Raw genomic sequence first — 18,981 nt, 5'->3', positions numbered from 1 at the left:
ATGTTTATAGTTAGTTGGTTATTATCCTGCACTAGTAGTAGTGGTTGCCCTGCGTAGGAGTTAGTTATCTATTTATTGCGTGTTATATGACCTGCCATTTCGCATGTTTTGACAAGCTCATTGTGAGTTACCTTTTGGCTACTGCGTGCCCAAATAAAGAGCAACATCCTTTAAGCAAGCTAAAGTGCCTCTGACCATCTCTTGGGTAACAAGAGCGCCACAATATATGTAGGCAAGCTGTCTTTGATGCTTGAATTTAGCACTAAAACTGAAAAAAAACAAAAAAAAACAACCCTCAAAAAACATTTACATTGCATCAGAAAAAAATGCACTTGATGTAACAACCCCCTAATAAATGTGATGCCTGTGTAAGGCCTCAGCTCAAAAACACGTGGCACCTGTAAAGTTGTCATTTGCGCTGGAGTTTAGCCCTAAAACAGTTAAACATTGACCTGAGAACATACAAAAATTGCTTTAAGCATCTACAAAACGTGAAATTACCGTATTGGCACACCAGTGGCACCTGTAAACACCTGTAAACTGTCCTTTACACTGGAGTTTAGAACACGCTGTCATTGCAATTGATAATCCAGGCAGGTTCGGCTGATGTCATGTTTTTAAGAATTCCATTTATGCGGCGTCGGGGCTTGTATTTAAAGGTCACGTCTTTGCAATAAAACACAGCCCGTGTGATGCTTTTGTTATTGAAACACGCTTTGGTAATTGCTCATTGTGGTGTATTGATTTAAAAGAGAGGAAGAGAGGAAAGTTTCTTTTTATGTGCATTTTTATTTCGTTTCCACCCCCACCCCCAAGTTTTCATCTGTATGACAGCAGGATTTATGTCCTTTATTAATTTGCAGTGGAGAACGACATCGGTATGCCAGCGAATTAACGAAATTTATGGACAAATATGTTCATTTTTAGGAGCGTCTCTGTTATTACTTCATTTACAATGCTTCTGTTTTGCTGGGGGAGAAAAAGCATCCGCTCCGGAGGGCCTTGCTGCATCTGCTGGTGTGGGAAGGACATTTAACGGCTTTTGTGCTTTGTAAAGCAGCAAGAAACACACTTTTCTGTCTCAATCAGCCCTTAGCTGTCATCCAGCTTGTAAATTAGATGCTAAAAATACTCTATTTCAATTAGCCACTTAAAAAACAGAGCAATCCTGTCATATAGAGGATTTTTGACTGGCATTCTTTGCAGTAGGTTCTTCAGCTGTAGCCATGTGATGAAATGTTGCTGGAATCAAGGGATTTTAAGCTGCACAATTGGGTTACATTTCAACTCATTAACACTAGGATTGACAACCTGCTGCACATAGGCCCAAAATGGTACACGGGAGCGTTGGCTGCCATGCAATTGAAAAAGCTAATTTAACAAAAGTGTAATCCACAAACACTAATATTACATAAATTCCTTAATTCTTGCTTTGTTTCAGCTTTCCTTTTCAGTCCCGCAAGATGATTTTCACACAGCGAGGGGCGAGTGTTTTCTGGATAAATCCTCTTAGTTTTGAGCCACTGAAACTGTGCATATCTAATAGCGCTTGGCTGTGATATGTCACGCACCCCCCTTGCCTCATCTCAAGTGCAATGGAGAGCGATTGTGTGCTGAATGATAATGCCTTTTATGTAATATTTCTCAAATGGAGTGGGAGCGAGTTATGCTTATTGCTGTGGGGCGTCTCAGTTGCTTGTTCAGTGACCGTCATCAGCACCACGGAATATTGATTTTTTTTTTTTTATTGTGCAGGAATGTTTATTACACGGCTGTAATGCAATACACGGAGATGTTATGAATGTAATGTCTCTAGCAGTACCCCTCGTGCGCAGCATGAGTAAAAAGAATAATAGGCTTTCCAACCTGGAAGGGGGACGCACGGCGAGGCCGACAAGCACCACCTGGGCAGGTATCACTGCTCTAGCGATATATTTTACATCACACCCTCACTCTTTTTCACAAAGTATGGTAATTAACTAAATGATTGCTGTTTCATGGTTGAATATGGCCTATTATTAGTAAAAAAAAACAAATATATTTAAGCACATTTCACTCATTCTTGGCCTGACGTAAGCATTTCAAACATAAAAATGGCTAAATGAACTAACTAAATGAACTAAAATACAAATACAAAGGCAGAAGAGGCCTTTTGAACGTGAATAAAGAAGTGAATGTAGTATTCTACATTGGCCACAAGGTGTCAGTGTTTGGTGACTGGTACAATGACCAGACTAAAATGTATTTAAAATGCAGGTTTAAATTATCTCACAACCGGCACAATGATAATTATAATAATAATAACAACATAATAGTCATAATAACAATGGCTACTGTTGGGGCCATAACCCACGACAAGCTAAAACTCAACTCTGAACCTCTGATGTCACTTCCTGTCCTTGACACATCTGTCCGCCTGCCACTAAGGTCCGCTAGGGAACACATGTACTGTGACACACATGAGCAGAAGTTTTACTTACGTCTTAAATGGTTTATTTACTGTTGTTATGTCTACTACATTGGGTAATACGAGTGTAAAGCTATTTAAAGCTGCCATTACATTACATTGATGAGACAATAGCCACCTCAGAAGTACGCTGTCCAGGAAAAAAAACAAGGAACTACTAACATGTGAGTCTGTTATCTAATTTATGTCTTATATAGCTTATTTTCTCTGATTATATCTACTATATTGGGTAATACAAATGCAAAGATGACTGTATGGGTATTATTTCATGTCTAGAGGGCTCTAATGTCAAAAACCGTATTTAGAAGAACGTAAACAGGTTTTGCTATGCCATAACTACGAAAATATTCCATTTATTATTATTGAATCCGACTTCACGGAAATTCAATAAATCGTGATAAACAAGGGATGCCTGTAAATTGTAACTGCTTGAGGTCTCGTCTGGCTTTGAAAGTAAAATAATTATCATCGTAAGTTAGTGTTTCACTACAGTATATTTAACTTCATTGTTAGCTACATTTGTAATTTGTGTGTTAGACTCACTCATCCTTTAAATACTTGAATTGTAACTTACTGTATTTTCCGGACTACAAGTCACAATTTTTTCATAGTTTGTTTTTTTCCTGCGACTTATAGTCAGGTGCGACTTATATAGCTAGATCAGGGGTCACCAGCTATTATTTGCTATATTTGTCCAAACAAAAAGGTACCTTTAGTTGTATCAGGCATTAAAATGAACAAAAAAACTGAAGAAACAAAAGGTGGTCTAATCACATTTTCCATAAATGTACACACACACACACACACACACACAATAATTTAACGTGCTGCTTTTAAGATAAAGTGGAGTGATGGTTGTTTTTTTTGACGATCCCTATTGTCCGCAGTAATTTATTGAGCTGAGCTTGTGACGCAGTTCAGCACACAAATTGAATGATAGAGCGCATACCGGATGTACACTTCTGCCTTGGAAACTATGTCTGTAAGTAATGTGCAACTATAATATATGATACGTGTGTGGATGGAGAAATGCCGTATTTTACACTGCAGTGTTTACTAAGGTAATTATTTAGGTACAGTAGTTATGTCTTGCTTGGAGATTGTAGCTGCCATGTCAGCCACTAACAAGTTTTTTTTGTATCCATTTACTTCACATTTTTTTACTTATTTTAGCTTCTGTAGTTTTAGTTTGTCTCCTTATTGGTGTAAACATCGGCCCCTTCTTTTGGTTTCGTCTTCTTCTCTTGTGAAGTTAATGTTAGGAGTGTCGCCATGACACTCCTTAAAAAAAATGAAAAATAAATGCTTGCTCCATTATGAATACCGGTAAACGCGACTTATAGTCCAGTGTGACTTAAAAATGTTTTTTTCCCCTCTTCACACATTTTTTGATGGGACTTATAGGCCGGAAAATACGGTATAAGAAGGGTTCATTATACATGTTCAAAACCCACCTGTTTAAATCAGTATTTAATGTTACATTTTTTAAACATTGCTGCTTTGTTTTGTTTTGAGTCCTGTTTATTGTATTTTAATATGCCTTCTGCTGTGTTTGTTTTTAGCTTTAGCTTTTTATCTTGTACTGTAAAGTGTCTTTGGCTACCATGAAAAGCACTATACAAATAAATTGGATTATTATTATTATTATTATTATTATTATTATGTTAGACATTTATACAGTATTTTTTTTCAGGTTTTTGTTTTTTTGATTTAAGGCCCTATGTGTTAATACACTCGGTAAAAATGGAAAAAAAATAACTGTATGGTCACACGGGAGGTTGTACTGAGTAAAAGGAAACCAATTGGAGGCAAGATAAATACGTGTTAAAATAAGTGCAATGTGACTGATTCTCTAGATGACAAGAATGCTTTAGAAAACAGGAGTAATTCATCTTTGGCATCAATTGAGGTCGTCTGACGTCGAAAAACCACTGCCTGGATGTTAAAAAAAAAAATCGCCATTCCATCAGTGTCAGTAATTTTTTCCAGCTGTTGATTTTAAATAATAATGTAGCGCTTTAATGTTTACTGGTGGCACTGAAGTGGAACTTTGCTTCCTTCATTTCCAGCACACTTCATCTACGCTCATGCTCCAACAGTTGCCTACAAATGATCCATGATTTTTAGTGCATTAATCTTCTGTGGAAAATTGCTTTAATTAACTGCTTTAATGAGGTAAAAAAATGGCTTCTGCTGCTGCTTTAATGCATCATGTAGCTTTTCAAAAATATTATTATTTTTAGTGCTGGACAAATAATTGGCTTGTCCAGCAGCACAATAACAAGGACCGCCTCCGGGAATAGTTATTTTTTGGCCACTGAGCAATGATAATGGGAGGAAATGAAAGACTGTTTTTGACTCCATCTCTAGATAAACTTTATTTATCCCACGTTGGGGAAATTCCACACTATATCTATTTACTACTGAGGCGCCATCTACACGCACTCTGCTCTATTTCCTCCTGCAAATCTCCAATTACACTAATTTGCTTTCTTTGCCAAGCAGTCTTGTAAGCAATATGAAATTGCATTAGAATGCCATAACAGGAACAGGAAAAGGAACAGCGGGTAAATGTGTGAAATGCAGACAGGCCAAGCTATGCTGGAAAAAATGCTTGGAGTTTCCATTCAACAGGCAAAACAGTGACAAAACTGCGCGGTGACCTCTTGTGGTCGATCAGAGTCTTCTTAATCACTCCCAGATGTCACAAAAAGAGGGCACTGGAGCAAAATCCATCCTCATTAGGTGTAAATGTAATGTATCAGAAGCAACAGGAACGGCCGATGTGATACCGACAAACTCGGACCATAAAAAGCAGCAAAAAAAAAAAAAAAAGTGCTACTTCCTGTGTCGCTTTGCATTTAAATTGAATTTCGCAGTGCGCTCGGTGGTGCGTGGACAATGCAGGGGGAAACAGAGGGAAAGATTGTAAATGACAATTCCGCTGTGGGGGTTGTAGGTGGTGGGGCTCATATCCTCGTCTTTGTTTTACAAAATCCATAGGAGGACACCGCCTTTTGAGCTGGCAAAAAAATATACAGGCTAATGCAGACAGGTTGACATCTTTCCACCAGATTCATAGTTCAGTAAAACGGTACCAACAAGGAATGGGAAGTCGACCCAGCAATTTTCCACCACTGAAGGTATACTATCAAGAGCTGAAACAGGGGTGGGACGGCCCATTGTCGCCAATCGACAAGTATTTCATATTACACGTTAGTGCTGAGGTCATCAATTACCTAATTGCAGGAGGTTGCTGTGTGAAAGCAGGTGAGGCAATATCCCACAAAGTGTCGCGGCGTTCTGTGTAAAAGGCAAAGCTTAAAAGGTAAATGCCCTAGCTCCTGGTACAACCACCAATATTGGAATATAGCCGGGGGAACGAGGTTGTTCTGGCAATTTTCCACCACCTTTGGAGGCAGTATCAGAATACAAGTAGTAACATAGGCGGGAACCCCAATTGTTGCTGTCCGAGTATGTCATACAGCACACCACACTCACATCATCTAATTGTCCAACTGTCACTATGAAAGTACACACAGTTGTGGCAATGTTCCACCAAGCATCACTGTATTCTGTGTAAAAGACAAAAATTAAATGCTGGATTTTCATCTTCTTTTGGTTCTGATACAGTACAACCTCCGAAGTCATGTCAGTACTGTTCATACAGAACACCGAACTGGAAAAAAGGCGGAAAGATACAAACTAGAGGTTTTTTCAGAAATCATAACAGGCTGTCATTTTCCGACACTTTAAAAAAGCGTCCCAAGATTGATCTGTCAAAACAGGGACATGAAAGCCATTTGCTAGCTGCCATGTTCGTCTGGTGGAAAATGAAATATGACAAAAAAATAAATTGCACGACCAGCAAAATGCAAGAACCTACTAACATGGCTAGCTAGGATGTGTTGCATAATGAAATGTATCATTATCCCAGTTCCCTAGAGGGATAGATTGATTCCCTGGTGTTTTGTCGGCAGCCTGGGCAGGACAGCGGGACCAGTAATTGCCAGCGAACGATGCGTGGAGAGGACATTGTCTCTCTGATTTTTTTTTTTTTTTTTTTTTACTTTGGTTGGAGGGAAAAGTACAAAGAGTCTCACAGGGAGGTTAAAGTTAAAAGTGCTTAAGTGGCAATAAAGAGGGGGAGGAGCTACGTAGGAGGGAGGAAGTAAGGAGACTTAAAGAAGGAGACGTGAATGGACATACGTAGAGTCTTTAATCACGTCAACTGCGAGGGTGACATCTCTGTGACAAGCTCATCAGTGCCTAATTATTCATTCACGGTAATGATGGATGAAAAAAAAACGTGAGAGTGTGAGGGAGACACAGAGGACACAACTGAAGGTTTAACTTTCCACTTCTCTGCAACAAAAGCGGATCATTTTACAGCGCTTGAACACGTGTCAACAAACTGTCCATCAGGCGAAAAGCATTTGAGGCGGCAGGGCTCTGCTGTTCTTAAGGACCGAATGAAAAAACACTTGCCAAAGATCTTGCATGAAACAGGAGTGCTCTGCTGTTAAGGACCCACTGCAAAAGACTGAGTCTAAGATCCTCTAGGTGACGGGAGCGCTCTGATGGTTTTAACTTCCTGCAAAAAGAAAAGAAAAAAAAAAGCCAAAGATCCTCAATAGAGTTTTGGGACAAAAATGTCACTTGCTCCCACGTTTTGAACTGAACTTGCTGGTTGGTCTGATGCCTTTCATTGGCCAAATTTGGCCTCCAGTCAGTTGAATCGCCCTGTTTTTCTTCAAGAAGCAAAAGTGTTCTGCTGTTCATTTGCATTTTAATAGGAAACACCAACAATTATTACTTACTACAGCTTTAATGCTGTTACCAACCGCTGCACAGTAATAAGTCCATATATACTGTATAGCAGTGTCAGCATTTATTTAACGTATGGAGGATAGGCAACATCTTCATCGCCTCCATCATTTCCAGCTGAGTGCTTTGCTTTCCGGTGGCATTTGGATTCCCATTCATTAGGCTGCCAATACTCCGCCATGATGGAGTGTGGTGATAAAGCATCTCCATTCTCACGCTTACAGAGATTCCTCCTTGGCACGCGTTCTCACGCACTCTCTGTCTGCGGCGCATTACTCGACTCGCAGTGTGTCTCTGGACATGACGGATGAAAGTTTTGCAGACTCTGTTATATAAACACATGTATAATGTATAGTGTAATGTATAGTTCACCTTTATGGCCTGGGGAATATCCACTTGTGGTGCCGCAAGGTGACATCACAGGGGGCCCCCTATCAGGTCATGTTCCACCTGTACAGCACTCCATTGACAAACACTGAATATTTGATACCTGCATCCACGTGGGCTGGCGTCATGTAGAGAATTCATCGTTCCAGCTTTGGAATAATTCACTTTAGCCACAGAGGATTTGTTCTGCTGCTTAGGACTGATCGGGAAGCTGATGAATGATGAAAGGTGTCAGCGTTGAGGCTTTCTTGACCTTTTTACAACCACCCCTTTTCCAGGGGTCACTGCCTTTTGCCCGGTCTGGTATCACCTTCCCACCAGCTTGCCTTTGTCTCTCCTCCTGGTTTCTGGTTTCCCGTGCAGATTTTTAGTTAGAAATCTCTTAATCTCGCGTTTTTGCGGTAGGTCCTTCAAAACAACAAAGCAGTCCTGTTACATAGAGGATCTTTGACTTTCATTTTTGCAGTAAGACCTTAAAAACTGCACAACACCTCCTATCATAAAGTCACCTAGCCCCAACTCCTGCACACTTAAAAACATAAATCATAATAACAACACAATAAAACAGCTTACTCTGAAGTATTTCTCACCTGTTTGATGCATTTAATAAGTATTATCTGGTTCTATAAAAGATCTTTTGGAAAAGGACATCCTTATGATATGAAGAGCATGTCCTCTGTAATTGTCCCTTCATGAATATATGCTTACACACACACACACACACACACACACACACACACACACACAGCTGTTGACTCATCCAGCTGTAGTGCATAAGATTCCCTGGCTCGTATGCGCTGCAGTGGAGTTTTTAAAACATCCTGCGCCATATCATTAGTGCTCCGAGAAACAGTGCTGTTTGATGAAGGCATGGTCTAGTTTTTTTGGCCTTAATCGGTGTTCAAAAAAAAAATCATGTGGCTTATTCTTCAACTGCACACATACTAGTCAGTGCATCCAGTCAAGAAACAAATTACAGGCTCATACAGCTCGGAAAACGCAATCAGTCACAGCACCACATAAGAAGACCAGCTCTTAGCTAGCACACAATATAAATGAACTCTTCAAGATTAAACACTTTTAATGCACATCATCATCAAACTTACTTATTTGTTCATATAACACACACACACACACACACACAGAACAATGAACAACTTCATGCGCTGTCTCCTTTCTTCTGCACTGTACTCTATGCACTGTTCACATGATGAGCCGTTCAAGAGCACTGTGCAACTGTGTGTTAGACGCCAATGTATGTATGCTGTTTTTAATTTTTATTCATGTACCCCCAAGACAACTTATGTACCCCTGGGGGTTTTGCGTACCCCACTTTTGGGAACTTAGGATATAGAGGAAGTAAACAGACCCCAGTAAACAAACTTGGCTTCCTGGTGTGTTTTCCTAGTAATCATCCATGCGGACCTTATGTCTCTTAATTGAGCATCACTCACTGAAACATAAAAAAATCAAATAAATGAATTCATCTGTAATTTCATTAGTCACTGACATGTAGACAACAACAATACGGTGGTGAATAAAAAGTGCATCCTGTTGTCTCTCAAATATTTCAGTGAAGAATGGAATGTCCCTACACAACAATTTACACGTCATTGACATGTAGTCCATGAGTTAAAAATAATTCACCGTGTCGCGAATAGTTTGTATTTAAATATTCGGTCAAAGCAAACCATCGCAATGCCGATTTTTTTTCTATGCCTCTGAGGAACACCGTAACCACAAGAACCAGAAACCAATGTCTTTTAAATGCCCCCTGGCATTTCAGAGCCACACAGCATACGGCCAACAACAGAATTACTGAATTACTGTGAAAAATGGAAGAAATCCGACTGGTTTATTGAATGTAAACGTAGTGAGTGTCAAGAGGCAAATCGTGTTACGACATGATGCTAATGACTTCTGGGTGCTTCTCTAAGCAATCATCCGCTCTTAAATTGCCTTGACGTCCTTCATTGGTAGGCAAATATTCCCTGGCCCACTTCCTGTGGTTCTTGTTGAACCTTGTGCAAGATGAAGGCAGCTGAAAGCTTTTATGTCATAAACAAATTAGCCAAGAATCCATCAATTTACCCAATGGAGTTACAGCCATTAGTTTCCATAGTGACCAGTGGATGGTTTATTGTCATTGTTCTGTTGACTGCGCAAATAATCCTATAAGCTGTCTGCGATGGACCAGTGGCTTTGAATTGACAATGTTCTAGAACACTTGCTTGAGTGATCGCTTTGTACCAGCGCACAGTAAAGAATCCTCGTACTTCATGCTGGAGGAGCTTCAAGCATGTAATATGTATGTCGTTTTTTTGGCCTTTAAATAAAGTCAGCTGGGTGATACACACTGGCGTCTTTTTTGCTCTGAAAGCCACCACAGATGAAAGACTGCAGTGCAGGGTTATTCAAATGGTGGCCTACAGGCCAAATCAAACCCATGAATGACATGAGACAGGCCCACAGGTTCAATTCGAAAATTCGGAGTGACTAACATCTAATATCCAGGATCTCTGGCAAGTGTTTTTATTCTTATTTTCTGCAGAAAGTCATTAAAAACAGCAGAACCCTCCTGTCACATAGAGGAACTTTGACTACTGCTTTTGAACTTTTAAAGGACATGAGTCAAAGATCCTCTGTTTTTAACAACAACAAAAAACCCACTAGCCAAAAATCCTCTATATGAAAGGAATTTTAAGAAAAAAATATTAGTCGCTCCCTCGTCATTCATTCATTTATTCATTTTCTATGCTGCTTAATCCTCATGAGGGTAGCGGGGGTATGCTGGAGGCTATCCTAGCTGACTTTGGGCAAGAGACGGGGTACACTCTGGACTGTTTGGCAGCCAATCACAGGTCACATATAAACAAAACCATTCACATTCACATTCATACCTATGGACAATTTAGAGTCATCAATTAACCTAACATGCATGTTTTTGGAATTCGGGAGGAAGCCGGAGAACCCGGAGAAAACCCACGCGCGCATGGTGAGAACTCCACACAGAGATGCCCAACGGAGGTTCAAACCCAGATATTCCCAGATCTCCTGACTGTGTGGCCACTTGGCCACCGTGTTGCCCCTTAGTCAGTCAAAGATCAAAGATCCTCCAAGTGACAGTGGCGTTCTGCTGTTTTTTTTTAATCATTTGCAAAAATGCCAGTGAAAGATCCCCTATATGACAGGAGTGCTCTGGCGTATTTAAGAATGTGTTTCAAAAATTGTCACTCTCAAGTTTTGAAGTGACCTTTCGGGCCGGTCTTATGTCAGTCATGGGTCACACTTGGCCCGCGAGCCGCCAGTTTCACATCATTGCTCTATAGTACCACTCTCTCTCTCTCACCGTTTTCTAGTTTTGATCAACAAAAATCACAGCTGTAATAAGAAAGAGTGACGCTCCACCAAAAGGGGAGTGCAGTGGGGGTCTTACCGGTGTTCAAAGAGCCAGTGACAAGTCGGAACAGGTACTGGGCGAACTTGAAAATCTCCCGCTTGCACCTTTTCCTGCAGCTCATCTTGACCTGCGCAGAGAGCCAACAAAGTCCCGTTTGCTCCTCCTGCGGCGCTGTCAGCGGATCATGAATGAGTAGGCTCCAGCGTAACACTTTAGAGCCCTCTTTGTGGGAAAACTCTGCCTTCCTTCCTTCCTACCTTCCGTCCTTGCCTCTCTCACCGCACGCAACAGCACGCTCGCACACTTAGTCGCGTAGTGAGCGCTCCTCTTGCTCTACTCGCCACCATCTGTGGATGGTTTTACTGCTGACGGTTGCCATGGAGGCGTGGCCTGATTGGCCCAAGAAAAGGAGGAGGAGGAGGCGAAGAGATGGCCGGGACATGCAAAGGAGGAAAAAAAAAAAAACAAAAGAGGGAATGACGGGTAAAGTGCTGCAGATGTGGAAAAAAAATGAGAGAGAATGTTACTACAGAGCAGGGGTGGGCAAATTGCCCACAGACCAAATCCAGCTCGTGAGTGCGGCGCAGCCAAGGTAAAACTTGAAAGTGACTAATTTTTGCAGCAGATTCCTAAAAGCAACACGGCACTCCTGTCATATAGAGGATGACTCTTTTTGTTACAGTAAATCCTTAATAAAAATTGCAGAGTGACCCTGTCATATAGAGGATCTTGGACTAGTGTTTCTACAGTAGGTCCTTAAAAACAGCCAAGCGCTCCTCTCATATACATAGTTTTTTTGTTTGGTTTTTTTTGCAGTAGGTCCTTAAAAGGAAAACTGCACTTTTTTGGAATTCCTTATGTGAGACATGAACACACGTCTTTCTCTTTTTCTGTGCATTGTAAATATAGCACGAGGCGGCTAATACTGCATTGTAATGGGATTCAGTTTTTTGACAGCATCGTCCTACTGTCATATAGAGGATCATATAGAGCTAGGGTTGCGTGTGGGCATCGAGTCTCGAGCATCGATGGGAACCGGGACTATAATTTCGATTCATTCAAATTATTTTATTTCGATTCCTAGATTCGATGCTCGCCAACTGGAAGAAATCTCTGCGAGCACCAGCGGAGAAGAAACTAAAAAGTTTGGCTTAACTTCATAAATAAAAAAAAAAAAAAGAGCCGTCGGCTCAGTGCAACATTTGCAACACAATGGTATCATGCAAATGAGGGTGCACGACCAACATGAGTAATGTTCACACATTCATGGTGCAGAAATAACAGTATCTCGTCTTTGATGCACTACGTTGTACTTCCTCTAAGCAATCAGAAGTCAAAGAATAAATGACGTCTGTCTCATGACAATGTAAGCTAGGGTTTCAGGATGCTAGCTGATGTGGAAGCTGGGTGTAAATAAAGGACGGGGGCTACTGCTAGCAACAGTCAAGGGACCATCTCACACGCGACACGCAAAATAAGAGCGGTTTCAGGTACATCCCGTTTACCTGTGTTCACAAAATAAGGGTTTCGTAAAAAATAGCTTACACCAGTGGTTCTCAATTACTTTCTGTCATGCCACCACTGGGGGACAAAAATGTTTTTGCACCCCCCTCCCCCAATTTGAAACTACTGGAGAATCTGATAATATCTACTTATTTATCTGTACTGTACAGACTGAACTCTAAATTGAAACCAGCGAAATGCAACAAAATGGAGAGCAGTGAAGCATACAAGCGTATTCAAGAGTCAAACTGCATGTTGAGTACGACAAATTCATACATGTTGGCATGTCTGCACCTACCTGCCTCCCAGGTCCCCCCCGACAGTTCACCGCGGCCCGCCCCACTATTTGAGAAGCACTGGCTTGCACCAACATTTAGGCAGCAAACAAAGTATACTACTTTTCAAAAGTAAGCATCTTTTGTGAAAGTGTACTCTTGTAAAAAGAAACCCAATAGCATTCATATTCAAGTTGAATGCTTTGATATTTATATACGCAATTGTTTTTTATTGTTTTTGAAACTGTTTTATTGTTTTTACTGTTTTATTAGTGTCATTAATTTTGGCCATTGTTTTTACCTTTCGGTTGTACAATTTTTTATTAGGTGTAGTTTTGTGTTTATTGGCTGCTGGACAGCACTTTGGGCAGTTAACTGTTGGAAATGTGATAGATAAATAAATTTGATCTTGACGTTGGTTGAAAATACCCTTCTAAGAAATTCATAGTAAAGTTGCTAAAAAGTTCATATTACGGATGTCCCGAGCCGATCTTCAGTCTTCAGGATCGAGCTCGGCTAGCAATCCGCTGTATTTTGTAGATCGGACAATATCGGCTTCTGCCATGAGATCGGGCCAATCCGGTTGCTGTATAATGTCTGTTATAATACCGTATAATTCCAACATGCTAGGTGTGGTAATGCACATCAAAACTGGTTGCCACTCGACTCAAGACCACCCGCAAGAAGAACAAAACGCAACAGCATCAGAATCGAGAATCGTTAGGAACCGGAATCAAAAAGAACAATCAGAACCGTTCAAATTCAAGCGATGCCCAACTCTATATAGAGCAGGGGGGTCAAACTTGTGCGCCGAGACACTGCAGGTTTTCTATCCAGCTGGTCACTAAAGCAGGTGATTTTAATGATGAACACCTCCTTCAGTTTGAGGGAAGGAGCTCATCAATTCAATCACCTGCTGGAGAAAACCTGCAGTTTCTCGGCCCTCCATAGACACATGTGATATAGAGGATTATAGGACTTTGACTATAGTGTTTGACTATAGTAGGCCTGTAAAGCTGCAGGCCTACTGGGTGAGAGGCATGCCCCCTAGTGTCCACCACTGCAGGTCCTTAAAAACAGCAGAGCGCTGCTGTCACATAAGTAAAGCTATCAAAAATTAACCATGCTAAACAAATGACCTCTTTTAAGATGACATCCCCAAATGTTGCTATGGCAACGTTGTCTTAATAGCTTTATCGGCAGACCCTTCACTTACCAGCTGTTCAGTCATTAAGACAACACCTTGGAGGATATTACAAGAAGAAATTAAGCTTTTTTTGTTATTATTTGAGAGAGCTAAAAGACAGCTGCACTGCACCAAAATTCAACCTGACATAAAGCAGATTTTCATCCATCAGTGTCTGTGGTGATTGTCTGGGAAGGCTATATGATGGTATTACCACCTCTTGTAATCGTGTATGGGCCCTGAGCCCCAATTTACCATTTAAAAATTGGGGCACTCCGATCGATCGGCCACAAATCAATATCGTCTGATTTACATGAAAAAACAACATGTGATCAGCGTATGCCGATAAACGCCTTTCAAAGCCGATCACCAAAACCGATCACCGTACAGCGGCAAATCCTGCATGTCTGCTGTGTCATGTGGCAAATTACAGATTTGCAAGAGGCCCTTGAAATTGTCTAACGGTGCCCTTAACCAATACCACTCATCATAAATCCATGTGATCGGTATCGGTAGCAGAATTCACCAAGCGTTGGATTGTTCAGCCACTAATAAGGAACATGAGGTGGGTGTTGTGTTGTTGCAACAGTAATCTTGCTCTCACACTCACTCATGAATGATGGGTATCAGAATGCACATCATAAATCCCTGATCCCCTTGAAACCGAATGCTTCTGTTCATTTCAACCAAGCAAAGGCGCTCAAAAGCCATAATTTTGCTTTGTAATACCTTAGCAGAATGCCCTGTTGCTCATTTAATATTCCTGTTGCAGCCAGTGAGCCACTAGTGATGCTGGCCTGCTAATATTTTCAGCGTGCATCACAGTTTTTTTTTTTGTTTTTTTGTTTTTAAATCAGGGCTTGATTATTGACATGCTTGTTTCATGTGCTGCACCAACTTAAATCAGCTCTATTAGAAGCCACATTTAATTTTCATGGCTTTTACATTACTTGCTAAGAAACCCCTTTAAAAAAAAAAAAAAAAAAAAAAAAAAAGCTATCTACAATTAGTTTAGTGCCAAGTTACTAAAAGTGCATAATAAATTAGGACTGTTCATAGAATTAGCATACCACACATGTAAGGAAACCATGCCACAAGGCACTGGTGCTATACCTGAGCTTCTTATGTATAAATGTCATGACAGAGATGCTGTTTCGACATGCACAGAAAGGCTTTTCTTAATTTTCTTACGCTTCCTATATGGTTTCCACCACCAATGTTGTGACCTTTTACTCCTTGCAAACATACGTCAAGTTGCGTCTTGGACTTTTACAGAATTCCGATCAATTTCTATGCTGATTGTATACTTCCACGCGCATGATCGCTAGGAATGGCAAACATACGATGTGAGGTGTGAGGTGATGGGATCGCACACATGCTAAAACTAAATGAAGCGCTCCCACAAGGGGGACGGGTGGAGCTTACAAAGGCGCAAGTTGTTGACACACTAGCTTTTTTTATGCATGCATACGGGAGACTGAATTCCCCCACTCAAGTAGGGTTGAGCGTCATCCCCCGTCAGGTGACCTGTGGAGTTTCACAGTTCCATTGCTCCGTATGTGCCTCTGTAGGCACTTAAAGGTAGAAGAGACCATGTAGGTTGAATAGTAAAGTAAACCATTAGATAACCCCGAATACCCTGACAGTCTTTAAGACAAAAAAAAGACTGAATGAATCTTCTCTCCATGTCATTGGTGTGCGTGAGTGACAGGAAGAAAAGCTCTGACTCGCTTGGGGAGGAAGTGCTTTGGCACCACCTGTGGGTTTGCAGGCATACATCACTAGACCCCAATATAAGACGACATGAGGGAAATAAACAATGTCTTATATCAAGCATATTTTGTAATTAAATCATCAATTACAGTAGATATCGTACAGTCACGGCCAAAAATATTGGCATCTTTGGCATGCCTGTAACTGGCCCGTAGCGGAAATGGCGAGCAAATGAAACATGGTGAGTTTTTAACATATATTTCTTTTCAAAAGATGCGTGGTTATACATTAAGTTGTATTCAGTTGTATTACACTGAGCTTAACTTCTCTTTACACTTTTCTACGGGGAATGTTATTGGAACAATTTGGAAGTTGTGAACGTGCAAAATTCCCACCCGACACTGATAATTCAGTGCATTAGTAATGAAAGAGGCGAGGAGCTCATTGCTATATAGGAAGCACTTTCAGCCCGTTTGGGGTGGGAAGGTGGCCGAGACAACGCCGGGGCGCCACTGCAGATAAGAGCCTTGCGGGTCGATACCCGACGAGTGTAATGAATTGCTTATGACATCAGATGTTAACACAAGCGCTCCCTGGGGGCTCGGCTGGAGAAAAGCATATGAGATGCCTCCTCACATTAAGCTCCCGCTGTCCTGCTTTTGTATGCGCTCCTTGCTCTTTTCTTAAGCCATAATGAGAGGTAAATGTAAGCTCCTCTTAAAAAAAAGGTCATTACAGACAAGGGGATATACTGTAATCCTGTTCTTTACAAAAGTGCAATAGTAGCAGTGACTGCAGAGCTGTATGTCACTGTCAGTGATGCTCACCTCTATCTGCCCTCAAATGGGATGCCGATAAGGGAAACTCGTTCATTTGTGCAAAAGCAAAGGCACAAGAAACAATTTAGAATTTCCAGTGAGGCTTATAGCCCAAACAACTCAAACACTGCATGGGAACAAATCATACGAAAACCAGGGGGGCTTGACAACCGAGTTTGACTGTATTGTATGTAAAAACTGCTGCTTCATTGACCAGAAGTTTGACATATGTCGTCTTCATAAAAAGGAGCCTTTTCTGTTATATGTCATTGTGGAGGTTTTCTTCTCAATGTTCAGCGGGTAATTGGTTCCCGTCTTGTCCCAAAGCGCAGCATCCACCACCTCAAGGTCAGTCCTTGACATATCTCAGCCACCAGGGGGGTGATTTTCACAAACGTGAAGGACAGCTATTTCTATATTTGCCGTTTTTGCTAATGGCGCTTTCTCGTCTGTTGCGTCTGTCCGCTTCTTTTTTTGCTGGAATTGGGTCAACAATCCACACCAGGAACAAATTGAGGTCACATGGAGGAGAGCTTTTTAGCATGGCGCTTTACATGCGTTGTTATGGCTGCTCACTTTGGTGTGCTTACAGTATGGAGGCATGCTTTTCTTGTCTGGTCCTGAAGTCGCAAATGTAAACATCGCTTTTACAAGGAAACCTCTCTGAAAACGAGCCTGCATCTCCAATTAACGCATTTCCTCATCCTTGGCTTGTGGAGTGCTTACCGGCAATCCACTCCTACTGATGAATGTCAAGTAGTTTACAGCCCCTAATAATAATCCTGCATTTGTGGTGGCTTCCATTTGCACCATTCCGGTGGGAGCAGAGAGTGCCTCTCAAAGGAGTGGCTGCTAAAAGACATTAAAAAACCTTGATGACAGTTTGATGATGTTCTTAGTCTGAAACTTAAGCCCTTAAGTTCATACCAAGAATGAGGACTATGAAAGTATCCTCAATATAAAAAAAAACCTTTATTTTTCCCACTGGAAAAAAGTCTTAAAAAAAACAAGTATATTAATAATATTCTATTCTAATTCAGTTTCTATTTTTAACAAAAAATAAAGACAAAAATTACGGTATTGACCCAAATATAAGGCGACCACCTCTTTTTCAAGACCTGTTTTTGGAAATTTATTTTTAAATTCAAAGTTTAGAACAAAAATAAAGACAGGACTGGCCCAAATATAAGACAACCCCATCTACTGAATATATGATGACCACCTTTTTTTCAAAACCCATTTCTGGAGAACTAACTTTAACAAAAAAATTGAAAAAAAAAATGTTTATGGCAGCCTGAATATAAGACGACTCCAGCGATTTAAACTTGTGTTTTTGGAAATCTATTTTTAGCAACAACAACAAAAAAAGACAAAATTGCCGTATTGGCCCGGATATGAGACAACCCCCCCCCTCCTCTTTCAAGACCTGTTTTTGGAAACACTAATTCTAGGACAAAAATAAAGACTAAATTGAATGAACATTAGATGACCCTTGCTATAAGATGATGACCTATTTCAAGACTTGTTTTTGGAAAACTATCCTAACACAAAACCAATGGGAGAAAAAGTATTACCACGTTGTCCCGCATGTAAAATGAGCCTAAATATAAGACAAACTTGTCATTTTCAAGACCTGTTTTTGGATAACAACTTTCAAATTCCAATTAACGTAAATTAGTTCATTGGCATTAATTGTTAGGTTAATTGGCAACTCTAAATTGTCCATAGGTATGAATGTGAGTGTGAATGGTTGTTTGTCTATATGTGCCCTGCGATTGGCTGGCGACCAGTCCAGGGTGTACCCCGCCTGTCGCCCGAAGTCAGCTGGGATAGGCTCCAGCATACCCCCGCAACCCTAATGAGGATTAAGCGGCACAGCAAATGAATGAATTAATTAACTTTCAAATGCTGAACAAAAGACAAATAATAAAAGACCAAATGACTGATTTGGCCCCAGTATAAGACAAGCCCTCATTTTCAAGAACTGCTTTTGAAAAAATACTTCTAACACAAAATCAGACAGAGAGGGGAAAAAAAAAGGACCAAAATTCAGTAATGACTCAAATATAAGACAATCCTTAGTATAAGACAACAACCTTTTTTTCAAGACCCATTTTTGGGCTTCATCTCTCCAGGTGACCGGTGAGTGTGAGTGACTGCAGGAAAAGTGTTGACTCGTGTTGGGCGTAGAAGTCATTTGACTCCGTCTGTAGGTTGGTATGGATCCCGAACTATCTTTTTCGTGGTGCTCATAAAATTCTCACCGAACGTAACCTTGGCTGTCGGGATTTCCGTTGCTTTGAAATGGAATCATGAGGCGTTAATGAACTGTCATCTGCGGGTACATGAACTATAATTGAGGTGTACGCTCTGTTTGTACAAACACTGTATTTAAAGCTAATTAC

The 18,981-nt window shown here is 40.8% G+C and overlaps 1 protein-coding gene across 3 annotated transcripts in view; it reads right to left on the bottom strand.

Moving 5' to 3' along the window:
• The window catches only part of kcnip4a (potassium voltage-gated channel interacting protein 4a), a 77,214-nt gene that overhangs the window by 30,988 nt on the left and 27,245 nt on the right, over positions 1-18,981 (bottom strand). The window contains exon 1 of one of the 3 annotated variants that reach the window (XM_054799812.1): positions 11,118-12,819. The exons of the other annotated variants lie outside the window; for them this stretch is intronic. Within the exon in view, the coding sequence (XP_054655787.1) occupies positions 11,118-11,202 (85 nt within the window). The 5' untranslated portion in view covers positions 11,203-12,819. Of the gene's footprint in view, positions 1-11,117; positions 12,820-18,981 lie in introns of those variants that run through there. 3 annotated transcript variants of the gene reach the window in all.

Source organism: Dunckerocampus dactyliophorus, chromosome 15 (assembly GCF_027744805.1).
Source record: "Dunckerocampus dactyliophorus isolate RoL2022-P2 chromosome 15, RoL_Ddac_1.1, whole genome shotgun sequence".
In the NCBI taxonomy this organism is placed as follows: domain Eukaryota; kingdom Metazoa; phylum Chordata; class Actinopteri; order Syngnathiformes; family Syngnathidae; genus Dunckerocampus; species Dunckerocampus dactyliophorus.
The sequence above is the reverse complement of the archived record's forward strand: the minus strand, read 5'-3'. Positions and strand labels throughout refer to the sequence as shown.